The sequence below is a fragment of the Pundamilia nyererei genome, unplaced genomic scaffold (genome assembly GCF_000239375.1).
Source record: "Pundamilia nyererei isolate P.nyererei 1_Seehausen unplaced genomic scaffold, PunNye1.0 scaffold00041, whole genome shotgun sequence".
NCBI classification, from domain to species: Eukaryota; Metazoa; Chordata; class Actinopteri; order Cichliformes; family Cichlidae; genus Pundamilia; species Pundamilia nyererei.
The window spans coordinates 3,282,656-3,296,655 of record NW_005187442.1 but is presented as its reverse complement, the minus strand read 5'-3'; the positions used below and the strand labels follow the sequence as shown (position 1 = coordinate 3,296,655).

Below are 14,000 nucleotides of genomic sequence, written 5' to 3'. Positions count from 1 at the left end.
CCCTAGTGGTCAAAGGTAGGAGCTGCGTCAAGCTACTAAATAGTATGGAAAACGTTGGAGAGAACGAAACTTCAAAATAAAAGCCTTTATTTTAAGAAGATGCTGAAAAAAAAGTAGGTTTATGACTACTGTTCCAATTAAGATGTCTTTCAGGGCACTAACATTTATAATTAAATATTATTTACACAAATGTTTCAGTATTAAAAAAAATAAAGTTTCGATTCGGATTTATTTTTAAGCCCCTGAACGGAAGCTGTCATATCATTCTTGGCAGCTTGGGTAAAAAAACAGAAATCGCATCAAACGCTGTCCTCTGTGCTGAGTTTGACGGCAATAACAATAGAGGAAACGTGAAAATACTCGAATGTAAAGACGACCCGGCGACTAAAAACAAGGGAAACGTCCGTAGTTTTTTGAGTTTTCTTCAGCTAACGCAACGAGGTGAGAAATTTGGAGCACACGTAACGGTTTTCTTTGGCCTATTGAGGTTATCCTTATTTAGCTATTGTTTGGGTGACTTTGGCATTACGTTTGGCATCATATAGTTTTCCGAGAAGGTTTTTGGCATAAGTCCGCTTCAGCTGAATCATTTGTTTATTATAAAAACTATCCTTTTTGATAATTTACGATGTCGATGTTGAAACGTAGTTTGTATATGTTCCTAACCTTGTTATTGGCGAAGCTTTCGGCCTGATGATGCCTTTAAGGGGTCCCTTTAAAAACAGAAACCCCACTGTTTATTTTACAACAAGTACGGTACAAAATCATATTTATTTATTTATTTTAAAAGTAAGTGGTGAATATTTGTTTTTTGATTACTCTGTCTGGATACCCCCCCCCCCCCTCAAATAAAAACAAGCTGTTTGAGTTCCATTTTCTACCAATACACAAGCTAACAATCGAAAAGCACCTAAAGGAGCTAATCAACATATTTTCGAGTCTTTCAGATATTGTGTGGACTATCATAGTAGTGTGATACGATAAACTTTATGGAAAACCAGTTGTTTTTGTTGTTGTATGAAATATTCATGTTCAAACATGGCCTCAGATTTCATTTGGGGGGGAAAAGAAAGATGAAAATAGGTGGGTTGCTCTGTTTTTGTTTTTTTCTGTATGACGCGTATATTCCACAGCAATCATTATCTATGTCCAGTCATTGGACTGTGACATTTTACGATAAATCTGAGGTGGGTGAGCAAAAGGCCCACTGTGATTTCAGATGAAATGTATCTGGCAACTCCAACAAAAAGGAAGTTTTCTTGCACATAAAGATTTATTTTTATATTTAAACCCCTCTGATTTATCTCTTTGTGATGTTAGTATTTCAATTATTTTTTTATTTGAAAGGATAGTGTTCATTCAGACAGTAAAAATATTTTCTGTTATTTGTGGCCAATTTGAGACATGCCTTTTTTTCAGTTTCTTGCACATCATTAAACTCGAAAAGAAAATCAAAGAGTCTCACACTGTTCATCACTTTAAAACCCACTGTATGTGTGAGAGCAATCTAAGGAAAGGTGTGAGAGGCATACTCCAACAGGGCTGTTTTCTTCACTATGAAGGCCAAGCTTCAAAATGGGGCGTATCTTCTTGGACCACATCGGTGGGACTCGCCTCTTCTCTTGTGCCAACTGTGACACCATCCTGACCAACCGAGCTGAGCTCATCTCCACCCGCTTCACTGGAGCCACTGGCCGGGCTTTCCTCTTCAACAAGGTAAATCAGTTTCTGATGTGATGGACAACATTGATGTTATTTAGTTAAAATACTTTAACTTAAACAATAGAGTGATTGTTTAGTATATTTAATGCAGCTATGTAAATAATTACTTTCATATTAAGAAGTATTAGAAGAGTTAAAGTCTGTCAAAGTACATAGTGGTTAACTGAAATTAGGAAACTTTAAAGTCACCATATTTGTTTCCTTCCTTTTGGATTCCTTAAGCCCCTAAATGAGGGTGGCTGTGACTCAGGAGGTAGATGGTCATCCACCAGCCAGAAGGTTCAAACCCAGGTCGTCCAGTCTGCATGTTATCCTGCCCTAATTGCTGCTGATTCATGCATTGGACTGGTTGTGTTTGTTACAGTTAGAACAAAGCACTGTATGAAATTGTATATGAATGGGTGAATGTGGCTTGTAGTAAAATGTGCTTTGAGTCCTGAGTTAGGGTAGAAAAGCTCTATGTAAGCAGGCACAGTTGGTTTGTGATTAGCTAAGGCACAGAGTCTGTGGTACATTACATAACAGAAGGCATTTTCATGTTATTTTCATTAACAAAAAAACAAACATATTTTATGCTTGAGTGAACAAAACTTATAAATATTATAGTCCAGATGATTTTCTTTCAGAAATGTTTTGCATGAAGGTAAAACCCAAAATACATATAACAGTTTCAAACCAAAATTGCTGTTATTGGATCAATCTTTGTTGATTATCTTTGAGATTTAAAGTTGGTGCAATTATTCAAGCTGTAGTTTGTTACAATTCTGGCTTCCAAACAAAACACTATAATCAAGATAAAATTATCACTGTCTTGTTTTTTAACAATTTTCTCACTTTGTCTTTCAGCTCATCCCTTTCTTTCATATTTGCTTTGCTATAAAAGTCCAATTTCACTGCTTTAATATTTTTTAATATACTGAAACCAGTTACCTGGAATAAATCATGTTGAATAATTATGATCTCAGTATTGATCACTTTTGAAAAGCAATTATGCGGTACAGTGACAGTGACGTGTGGTTGGTGTTCTCCAGGTTGTGAATCTGCAGCACAGCGAGGTGCAGGACAGAGTCATGCTGACGGGGAGGCACATGGTGCGTGATGTCAGCTGCAAGAACTGCAACAGCAAACTCGGTTGGATGTACGAATTCGCCACAGAGGAGAGCCAGCGCTACAAGGAGGGCCGCGTCATCCTGGAGAGGGCGCTGGTGAGGGAGAGCGAAGGCTTCGAGCACGTCCCGACCGACAATTCCTGAGTTCATTTATATTCATCTGTGGGTACCAAAGCTTTCCCTCCAGCAGCAGCAGCAGCAGAACATGGACTTGCATTGATGGTGTTCCATTTCTCCCTACAGCTACACCAAAATATCACAGGCTGGGTGTTTGTGGGAACAACTAACAACAAGGTGTTGGATATTTTTCAATTCTGATGGGGATTATTCCTCAAAGGGCAAATAAAGTTGCTTTTCTTCCCATTTAAAAATCATCTTCATGTCCAATATGTGATGAGCAGGTGTAGCTGATGGTGGCTGCTGTCAGACGAAGAGACGTGGCTCCTGCAGCCTTACAGGAGGCTCAGATTTCTGTGTAAAGATAATGCGGTGAATCTTGAAAGCTGAGGCTGTCAATGGGTCTAATTTGCTTTAAGAGTGAGTTGTTAAACATTATACTGCAAAAGAATCATTTTCTACAAAGTGTTCAATGTGATGCTTTGCCCTATGGGCTCAGCTGTGCTAGAGAATTACCTTTAAAAGAGTTATTAGTTGATATAAAATGTTATAATTCAGGTTATTTTCATTCAGACAGGTTAGCAATTTAAGCCTGTCACTTAGTTTATTTTATCTATTAAATGACAAAAACAATATTGTGGGGTCTTTATCTTTCCATACCTCTTATTTGACTCTATAAATATAAATAAACCTAAATTCAGTAAAGTTGATTTGACATGTTCTACAGAGTTAGAAATGCCAATATTTCACTACATCACTACTAATCTATCCAGTTTATTTTCCTTTATTTAACAAAGCATGTTTTTGTTTCAGTATTTCAGACTTGTGATATGTTTATTTGCAAAACAATAAATGATTTCAAATATGCAGTTATTTAATTCTCTTTTTTTATTGTGTGTGCATATCTAGATTTACATAATATGCCCAAATAATCACAATCTGGTTAGTTTTCTCTTCTTTTTTTAATGTGCTGAGTTTATTTGCCTTTTTAAACAATCATTTTATCATTAAATATTGTCATTACCAGTGGCTTAGACCTTGTGTTTATTACAATTTTGGCCAGTGAAAGCAGTTCTCGGTATGCTTTGTGACTGAATACTTTCTCATAAGTCAACGTAGACAAGCTAACCTGATATAAGTGAAATCAATCTGAAAAAAAAGGGGGAAACAATTATGCATACTTACTTGAAATGACTCCTCCTCAAATTTAATGATGTGCATTATAAATTCTTATTTGGCAGATGTTAATGATATTGTATATTTATATCTGCCACACAGTAAAATGAAGTATATTTACTGTCATGACCAAAGTATATTTTCCTAAACTGGTTACCTGTTAACCCCTATGCCACCGCATTTATAAAACAGAAAAATCTTAGATTATTTTTTGCTTTGTAGACTATCAGCTCAGTTTTGACATCGACTAAATCAAAGGAGACACATCGTTTAATATAAACTGGACAAACTGTTGTAAATATTGCATTAGACTGTTCAAATTTAGGTTTGAAAGCAGTCTAAACTGGTCTCATAGCTCAAATAAGGTAACATATTGAACTTTATATAGACATACTTGTTTGGTTGCATATCAGTCGTAATGGAAAACTCAAGGCACCAAAGTAAAATCCTACATACTATTCTCACTATACCACAGCTAACTACTAGGAACCTACAGGAAGTGTCGAGTTACCCTTCATTTCTTAATATTATGTTTCAAAAAAGCAAAATATGTTTCACTATACCGCCAATATTTTGCTTCAAAGAAACACAATGTGTCTTATAATTTTTAAAGTGCTCTTGAGCAATAGTTCTCCAGGCTTTCTGAAAGGCTTTCCAAAGTTTGTAACACTAATCTATTCAAGTAGATGAACCAGTGTTACGTCTGCACATAACAGGAAATAAATATTTTTTAAACTGTATCTTTAGGCACTGCTAGGGGATCTTTACAGAATAAAGAACAAAGGGCAAGGAAGAGCGTTTAATGTACCTCAGGAAGTCTAGAGAACTAATCCCGAAGCTTAGAAAAACTTAGAAAAAAGAAAAAGAAAAATAACGCTTGCTCAATAAAGGGGGTCGCATGATGCTCTTTTATTTATTTATTTATTTATTTATTTATTTATGTTCTTTTTAATAATACTCATTTGTTTCAATCATTTTTACCTTATTGAGCAATTGCATTTATTCTATTGAGCAATATTGTTATGGTTTGTGTTTAACAGTTTGACGTCAATGTGTAGAAAACAAACGCACCATTTGTAAACTCGATTTACGCTGCATTCTGGGTAATACGGAACGAATGACGACACACAGGAGCTGGGAATAAGATAGAAAACGGGTTTCACGTGCTGCGAGAGGCATTCCCCTACTGACTGCATGCTTGCAATACGCGTTGTTTTGATGACATGTAACATAAACGGCATTATTACTTCTCCATTCACTCGGACGGTAGATGAACGAAGCAACTATGGCCAACGGTGAGTTTACTTGTTAACACAAGCTAGCACAACTGGTTAATGTTAGCTGTAAGACCCCGTTAGAGCGACAAAAACATTAGGTAGCAAAACATTAAAATGCAAAACCACCGAACAGTTTACAGATAAACTGTCATAACCGCGTCGTTTCTGCTCTTAAAGTAATTATTAAAGCGGTCGCTAATGTAGCTTTATACCATTTTGTGCCACGAGCGGTAGCTAATATTTTCTCCCCTTTCTCTCCTCAGAAAATGTGAGCGTGATCTTCAAAGTGTACTGTCTCGCGGTGATGACACTGGTGGCAGCGACCTACACAGTGGCACTGCGGTACACCAGGACCATTTCAACAGAGGAGCTGTATTTCTCCACAACTGCAGTGTGCATCGCCGAGGTCATTAAGTTAGTGCTGAGCTTGGGGATGCTCACAAAGTAAGTGTTTGAGGCGCTACCCGCTATTTACTTAGTGACCACAGAATGTAAGGTATGGAATTAAGAAACCCACATGACTGGCCAATGCGGGTTTGGACTCCGCTTTCCCTTCAGAACCGTCTTTATTCTTCACCGCATTGATTCAACAAGTTACTGGAAACATACCTCGGACATTTTAGTCCGTGTTGACATGATAGGATCACGCAGTTGCTGCAGATTTTTCGGCTGCACATCACATTTCAAAGTTGCTCTATTGGATTGAAAGCCGGTGACTGTGGAAGTCGTTTAATTGCAGTGAGTTCATTGTCATGCTCAAGAATTCCGTTTGAGACGATTTGAGCTTTATGACATGCTGTTGGAAGCAACTTTCAGAAGATGTGTACAGTGTGGTCATAACGTAGTGGGCACGGTTGGCAATAACGTTCAGGTAGGCTGTGCTGATGCTAAGGGGTCCAATATCCTCAGTCTAAGCAGGATATATCCAGGCTTTCATGTTGTTTATGCCAAATTCTGGCTCTCTCAGATTCATAACAGGAAACATTTTTCCTTGTGTGTGTGTGTGTGTGTGTGTGTGTGTGCGCGCGCGCGCTTCGAGGTTTAAAATCTTGTGTGTTCAGAGACACCTTTTCCAAACTTTGGCTCTAATGAATAGGTATTTAAGTTAATGTCTCTTTCCTGTAAGCTTGAGGTAGTCTGGCCATTTTTCTCTGACATGTGACTTCAAACAAGGCATTTTCGTTGATTTTTTTTTCTTTTTTGAGGTATTCTCTGTAAATACAAGAGATAATTGTGCATGGAAATCCCTTCAGATGAACCGTTTCTGAAATACTCAGACAAGCCCGTCTGGCACCAACCGCCAGAGTCAAGTAAATCACCATTCCTCACCATTCCTCATTCCTCAGTTTAAAGTTTAAAGTTGAGTAGATTGGCTTAGTTGTGGTTTCCAAATGCACTTGTTGCCAAGCAGTTTGATTACCTAATAAAGTAATCAGCAAGTGTGTGTGTGTGTGTGTGTGTGTGTGTGTGTGTGTGTGTGTGTACATAAAAATGTTTCTCTATAAATCTTTATATTAATAAATTAAGGTTGCCTAGATTGAAATTTCATTTGATAAATAAGCCAATAGATTTTGTCTAGTACTCCCTAAAAGTGGACAATAGCCCAAGAAATCTTTTATCAGAATAAGAGACACAATATAAGCAAGAGAGAGATGATACTTCAAAGAGTCCTTAATTTAAATCTAAGGGCTATAGATCTTAGTTTTAAAAATAAACATTTTTTCAAAACCTTATGTTAGGGCAGAGCTAGCAAACTTTAAATAAACCTTTTAACATCCCAGAGATAATTAAAATTGAAGATATAATAGATGATGCTTAGCTTCATTAAGAATATGTATGTGCTTTTACCTAAAGATAATCTTCTTTGCCACTCATTTTCCGAGTAAATCGATTTATAGTTTGGTGTATAACATTTCCTTTAAACTTGTACCTTTTCAGCTCATTTAAGCCCAGTATTTTGCCTTTAGAATTTTCCATTTCATTTTGTCATTTCATATTCATTTTTGTCAGATTGATGCCAAATAATAAACTAAAGGCTGCCAAGAAAAAGAAGAGCAGGAATTTCTCACAAGTGACAAGTTGTAAAGAGACAGCAAAGAAGACTTTAATAATAGAAAAACATATTTAGACACATTGTAGTTCAATCTGTAACTTTATTTGCAGAGCTCAGGTTCAGCATATCCAGACTTTCTTTGGCTCAACAAAAACCAGTCAAAGAGAAGCAGAGTGGTTATTAATGGTCTTTGCTTCATTTTCTTTTTCTATACCTAACTTTTTCCACACAAAATAGATCAATGTCATTCAGAATTTGTCAGAGAAACACAATATTGAGATTTATTTTTAATAAGGCTATAAAAAATATGGAAATTATATTAGTTTTGTCCAAATGAGAGTGCAAGTAATTTGCACTACAAATAAACTGATCCGTCTTCTATAAGCTGCAATTCCAGCACTGTAACACATGACTGTGTATAAATTCCTGTTGCGTGCTTTTGTTTGTCAGTGCCAATAAAATGCACCTCAGTAACTTATTACGTATAAACTGGATTTCTTCAAGGGAAATTCCAAAGAGTAATTGGAGGTGATTCTGAAAAGAAAATATGTGCCATTTCCAGTCTGAACCTAACTGCAGATTGTCTTTGTCATACGTTGTCGTGCCATTATAGCCACACAAATGGAGACACACCTTCACGACATACTAAGAGACTTGTTAATCTTGTTTCATGAATAAACCCCTCAGACAAAACAAACATATCATGTCATGCAGAACATACAAATAACAATGGTTTGATCATTTACCAAAAATTTCTTCTTCGTCCATTCATCTGTTGTTTTTCACTTTTCCTCTCCCAGGGAAACGGCAAGTCTCATCAAACTAAAAGCCACCTTACAGGAACACATCTTCTGCAGCCCTAAAGAACTGCTAAAACTCAGCGTGCCTTCGGTGGTGTATGCAGTTCAGAATAATATGGCTTTCATCGCCCTGAGTAATCTGGATGTAGCAGTTTATCAGGTATTATGTGAATCTGGGTTTGACGTGTGGCTCTTGTGGAGACAGTCCACGTCATCATTTACACAGGTCTTGTTACACTCATTTAATTATATCAGTAGCAACTAATTCTATAGATAACTGCTTGATAAAGTTTCCTTTTTGTTTTATATTTTTTAAGTACTTGGTATATTTTGGATCCAAGAAGTTTGATATCCTCCTTATGTCAAGTGGGACTTTCCCCTTATAGTCAAAGGGTTTGTTGCACAAGTGTTTGTGGCAAAATGAAGCTCAGTTTATGTGCAGTTTATACCTCAGAAAGCGTTCAGTAAATTGCATTTTTGACACATTTTTGAGAGAGATTTGTAGGCAGTGAATTTAAGATCACTTTGGCTTTTGCTTTTCAGGCTGAAATGCTAATAGTGTACAACATATTTAGGGAAACAAATTCTACATCTATGTGTGAAGTTATAATATTTAGTTCAAAATCCTTTTTAGGTCACCTATCAGCTGAAGATCCCGTGCACAGCCTTGTGTACAGTGCTCATGCTGAACCGCTCTCTCAACCGGCTGCAATGGTTTTCCGTCTTTATGCTCTGTGGAGGCGTTACACTGGTTCAGTGGAAGCCTGTGGAGGCCACTAAAGTTCAGGTGGGGCGGCATGTTACACCATCCTGGTTACTCAGTAAACCACTCTTAATTTCCTGTGATACCACAAGCAGTAAATTAACATTCATTTTAAAAATCTCTTTAATCTACAAGCTGTATCATCTGTTCTGTAGTTCATCATTGATCCTTTTTTCACAGATTGAACAGAATCCTGTTATTGGGTTCATTGCCATTGCAGTTGCTGTCCTTTGCTCTGGTTTTGCAGGTAAGACCAGTGCTGATGATTTGACTTTCAGTATTGGCTTAACTGTCAAGTAAAATCCAGAAATACGTTTGGCAACTAAGAAAACGGCAACAAAACCCACGATCTGCACACATGCCTGATGATATTTTCTCTAAAGTAGATGGATTTTACTTTTACTGCTGCTGTACTTTGAACCTTTGAATCTGACAGTCTGGTATTTACTTTAAGGTGTGTACTTTGAGAAAGTGTTGAAGAGCTCAGAGACATCCCTGTGGGTGAGAAACATTCAGATGTACCTGTCCGGCATAGTGATCACCTTGATCGGTGTTTACATGACTGATGGAGAGAGGGTCATGGAGAAAGGATTCTTCTTTGGTTACACACCTTGGGTGTTCTTTGTAGTATGTAAGTATGACATCTTGAGGAAGAAGTACCTTTCTTTTACTTTCCTTGTACCTTTTGTCTGACTCTGCTCTGCTTGTGCTTTCAGTCTTGGCCAGTGTAGGTGGCCTGTACACATCAGTGGTAGTGAAGTACACTGATAACATCATGAAAGGCTTTTCTGCTGCAGCTGCAATTGTCCTCTCAATGGTGGCATCTGTAATCTTGTTTGGACTACAAATAAGTAAGTTTCTCATAACCACAGTTTGAATCCAGCCAATTCATTAAGTAAGAGTATATTGTGGTTAATGATTTTTGTTCTTTTATTTGAACTGTAAACCTCTCTAGTACTTGATAAAGTAGTGGATCAAATATAGAGTAGATCACTCTTGGAATCAGATATTAAATATATAAACACAAGTTTTTACTAATGGTCAAAATCGTGTTGCTTCGTCCCTCTTTTATCTGTGTAAAACATCCAGTAACACTTTGCAGATCCCACAGTCTCCTGTAACTTTCTAGAAAAGTTTTGAAAAGTAGCTTAAAGCCTCAATTATACTCTATTATTGACATTAACAGCTTAAAACACTGTGCACAGCAGCTTAAATTCACATAATTAAAAATATTGGCAACAGTCAGTGCTACCTTTCAGCCTCCCTGCATGTTTTCTTTCCATTTTGAAACTAACAGAAGGTTTGACTATGTTTTTATATGAAATGATTTGGTATACACCGGGTTTCATTAAAACCATTAATCTTCCTTTTTATTTTTTTTAATAATGGAAATGTCATTTTGCTTTTTTACCCTCCTGTGCAGCTATGACGTTTGCCTCTGGAGCATTCTTTGTCTGCATTTCCATATACCTGTATGGACTTCCAAAGCAAGACACATCCAGATTAACCTGGAAGGATACAAATTTAGAAGACAAACAGAAACTAATTTCTGTGTGAGGTGCTGACTGACATCAGACATTTCTATGCTGGACCAGGATGAAGGAAGCCTTTCCTCATTTGGGGTTAGAGTTGGATCTGCTTTGTGTCGACGTCATCAGATGGAACCGTGAACTGAGTCTCTGAATACTTTGAAGAATCTTAGTGGGTTTTTTGTTTTTATAAAAAGGGGGTGGGGGAGTTTGGGTTTTTTGTAGGTTTTTTTTGGAAACTGCTTATAGCTAGCTACCAGTAAGCTGGCGAATCTATACCCTAACCGGTGAATTCTTGGAATTGGAATCCAATCTTCAGCCACAATAAGTAGCATAAGGAGTTTACTATTATGCTCCCTGTGTGTTTTGTTTTTTTTTAAATTGGGAGTACTATATTGTCTTTATTTTATTTAATAATCCAGTGTTAATAATTGGTCTTTAAACTGTGCAATACGAGTGACTTAACTCCAAATCACTTAGTCCTTACTCTGAATGTGCCCAAATCACAGACTGCATGCATAATCCCCCCCCAATCTTGTTTTCTAATTTTTTTGTTTTTGTTTTAATCACTTCAGTGTTGTCTCGTAATGAAGGTAATTGTACAGTTTTTATTAGCAGAGAAGTGTTTTTCTGAATACAGACTAGACCCAATCCTACAGACTAGCATAATTTTATTTTGACAATATAAGGCTCTGTTTTTAGGATACAAATCAACAATAGTTGCAGCACTGAAAAGAACACTGACACACACCGATGCGGTTTTTACATTTTGTTTACTGGTGTGATGCCCAGGATTCTCATCCCGTTGGCCAGGACTGAGCATGCTCCGCTGAACATTCGTAACCTTGCCTGTGGATATGAGGAGAATGAAGCAGTTTTCAGGTTGCAAAACTGTTGTTAGCAATGCCCTTACATATGTAGTGACAGATGTAACGGTGACTGCAAATACAATCAGTTCTCGCAGGGAAACAAAGAGATCAGTATAGCATATTTTAAAGACTCATGTAGTGATTCACATATTTGACCGGCTACCAAAAGATGGGGATCATTTGGTTATCAGTCAAAAATGTGAATGAGTTGGAATCTAGAGAGAAGACATCAGGAAGGGTATTTAAAAAAAAAAAAAGCCAAAATATGTGAAGCTACTGTGTTGATCCCTTGATAATAAGGTAGCTTTTTACACTTTAACATTTGTCAGGCTTACAATTGCACTGACAAACCTAAGTATCTACCACTGATATTAGTATAGACCATCTATGTTTTCATTATGCTGATATCTGTAAGCAGTGCTCCTACTATTAAACAGAAATTCTATTGGCTGACCAATGTTTTCTACAAGCAAACACAATGTTTGATTAGTCAAAGAAGAGTCCCGTGAGGGGTAAGGCATCTTTAACTTTGTCCAAATTTCAGCTTTGAACCCCACTAATAAGCACTTCTGTTATTCATTTTCATGTAATTTTCTTGGTATAAATCTCTTGGGTATTCTTGCCAGAATGTAGCTATAATTAATTCTCTAGACCTTTTTAAAATCTTGAAAAATTTCCAAAACAGTCAAATCAGACAGTAAATGCCCCTCAACCTGTCACCTCCTCAGTACAAAGCTTGTGGTGCATGTGACTGTGCTAATTTGGCAGTTTCAGACAATGTCCCAGCCAGTTTCTCTTAATATGTTCATGTGTGAGAAGAACAGGTTGTTGCATAAGAACTTATAGAACCATGCATTAAAAGGCTATACAAAAATCAACTCCATTGTGGCTGTTCAATGTAGTATTTTGGCAGGTTTAAGAGGAGAAACAGAAGTTTGCTTAACTCTGTTTTCTTTGTACCTGTGCAACAGCCTCAGGGCTTCCTTTTACCGGCAGCTCTCTGTGCGCTGAAGCAATCAGGTGGCTGGAAGACACGAAAGAGAGTAAGGACACACCTCTGTACATATTTACTACTAATGTTAACTTATGACTGTAAGGGCTTGCCAAGTAGCACGACTGGCATCCTGTCCCTTACCACAGCTTCAGCAAGAAGTTGACAAGGTGCTTAGGTTGCAGATCCTGAGCTGACTGGTACAATACCTCGTCATAACTGCAAATAAAGAAGGGACAGTTTTGTAAACGTAGAACAAATATTGACATTGACAAATGAACAGATGCTCAGAAAGTGCTTGCCGAAGGAGGTGCTGTAGGATGGCAGTACACGTCTGCTCAGATAGAAGAGATGGGTCGAAGGCAACTGCCTCTACACCTTTGTTTGTCTGCTTTAAACTGTAATAACAGGATTATATGTGAATCACATGACAGATATCCTGTTGACCTTTTGGAATTAAGGATGTCAGACATGCATCTAAAGTGTGAAGTCTTTCAAATGTTTCTCTGTTATTTCTCATTTTCCAAAATAAATGACTGAATAGATTAATGGATAGAGGATCCAAAATGAAAACGTATCAATACTAGAAATCTCAGACCTGCAGAGTCGAGCATGTGTGTACTGAAGGAAGACACCAGTGTCGCCCTGAGCCTGCAGCATCCGGTCCCAGTTAAACTTATAGTCTGACTGCAGGGGGCCTTTGAAGTCCTAAAACACAGAGTTTTCAGGCACGTTAACGCCTACTTGCAAAGTGCACAGAGAGGAGGAAAGGTGTGAGAAAGGTAATGCATCAACAGGACTTTACTGCTTAACTGATGGGTTTTGGCTCGTGATAGGCCCGATGAAGGCCAGAAACTAAGAAAAAAATAAATGTTGCTTTAATGCTAAAACTCCTGAAAGGAGGAGTCACCGCATCATCACTAAGACCGAGAAATGAAGCAGCCAGTGGTGGAATATTATACTTGACAGTGTAATAATCTTGTTTATTTTCTTTTGTACTATTGAAACAAAGTCTTAATTATTTAACAAATATGTGATTTACATTAGTCTTTTAGATCTTTATGACCACTAATTTTGAACATTTAGCAAACTTAGAATATCAGTTAATGGCCAATATGTTATTATCGGTCTGACTTAAAGACCTGAAACTCCCAATCATAACATTAATCACACACACAGATCAATGAATGAAGCTGCTGGTTGCTGAATACTAGCAGCATTTTTAAATAAAAATACTAAACCTGGATTATTAGGGCGCTGATTCCTACTTTCTCTGCAGTGTCCTCTGGGTTTTCCAATTCCTTTGTTGCTGTGGAAAGATTTAAATTTAGTCAGTGACACAACAAAACAGCCCTTGTTCTGACATGTGCCAATCCCACAGTAATCATGGAATAAGTAAGTGTTGAGTCAACGATAAGAATGTGTCTCAGTTCAATAATATGTCACAATACATACCAGTCTTTGTACTTTTTTAAGGAGGCATTTTTCTAAAGGCCTTAACCATCTACAAGTAGTTTCAGCTCTTATCAACTCTGACCACCCCTTTTTTGGCATGTGTAGTTCATTGTGGGAGAAAAATGTGCTTAGCTGCTTT

At 37.3% G+C, this 14,000-nt stretch overlaps 3 protein-coding genes across 4 annotated transcripts in view; 2 read left to right on the top strand and 1 right to left on the bottom strand.

Moving 5' to 3' along the window:
- Positions 1 to 252: 252 nt before the first annotated feature.
- On the top strand, positions 253 to 3,813 carry ypel5 (yippee-like 5). Its single transcript, XM_005731153.1, has 3 exons — positions 253 to 441; positions 1,563 to 1,716; positions 2,754 to 3,813. Exons 2-3 carry the CDS (start codon positions 1,576 to 1,578, stop codon positions 2,973 to 2,975), a joined length of 363 nt encoding a protein of 120 aa, XP_005731210.1. The 5' UTR covers positions 253 to 441; positions 1,563 to 1,575; the 3' UTR covers positions 2,976 to 3,813.
- Positions 3,814 to 5,229: 1,416 nt separating this feature from the next.
- slc35a1 (solute carrier family 35 member A1) lies at positions 5,230 to 10,887 on the top strand. Its single transcript, XM_005731152.1, has 8 exons — positions 5,230 to 5,419; positions 5,665 to 5,845; positions 8,255 to 8,414; positions 8,889 to 9,041; positions 9,198 to 9,264; positions 9,472 to 9,648; positions 9,734 to 9,868; positions 10,441 to 10,887. Exons 1-8 carry the CDS (start codon positions 5,395 to 5,397, stop codon positions 10,572 to 10,574), a joined length of 1,032 nt encoding a protein of 343 aa, XP_005731209.1. The 5' UTR covers positions 5,230 to 5,394; the 3' UTR covers positions 10,575 to 10,887.
- Positions 10,888 to 10,912: 25 nt separating this feature from the next.
- rars2 (arginyl-tRNA synthetase 2, mitochondrial) overlaps positions 10,913 to 14,000 on the bottom strand; it is a 10,466-nt gene continuing 7,378 nt past the window's right edge. Inside the window, exons 15-20 of one of the 2 annotated variants that reach the window (XM_005731150.1) lie at positions 13,648 to 13,715; positions 13,005 to 13,114; positions 12,709 to 12,804; positions 12,551 to 12,625; positions 12,360 to 12,439; positions 10,913 to 11,395 (exon numbers count right to left, since the gene is read on the bottom strand). In XM_005731150.1, the coding sequence (XP_005731207.1) occupies positions 11,118 to 11,395; positions 12,360 to 12,439; positions 12,551 to 12,625; positions 12,709 to 12,804; positions 13,005 to 13,114; positions 13,648 to 13,715 (707 nt within the window). In that variant the 3' untranslated portion in view covers positions 10,913 to 11,117. The remainder of the gene's footprint in view (positions 11,396 to 12,359; positions 12,440 to 12,550; positions 12,626 to 12,708; positions 12,805 to 13,004; positions 13,115 to 13,647; positions 13,716 to 14,000) is intronic. The other variant, XM_013910347.1, reaches the window with a different exon arrangement.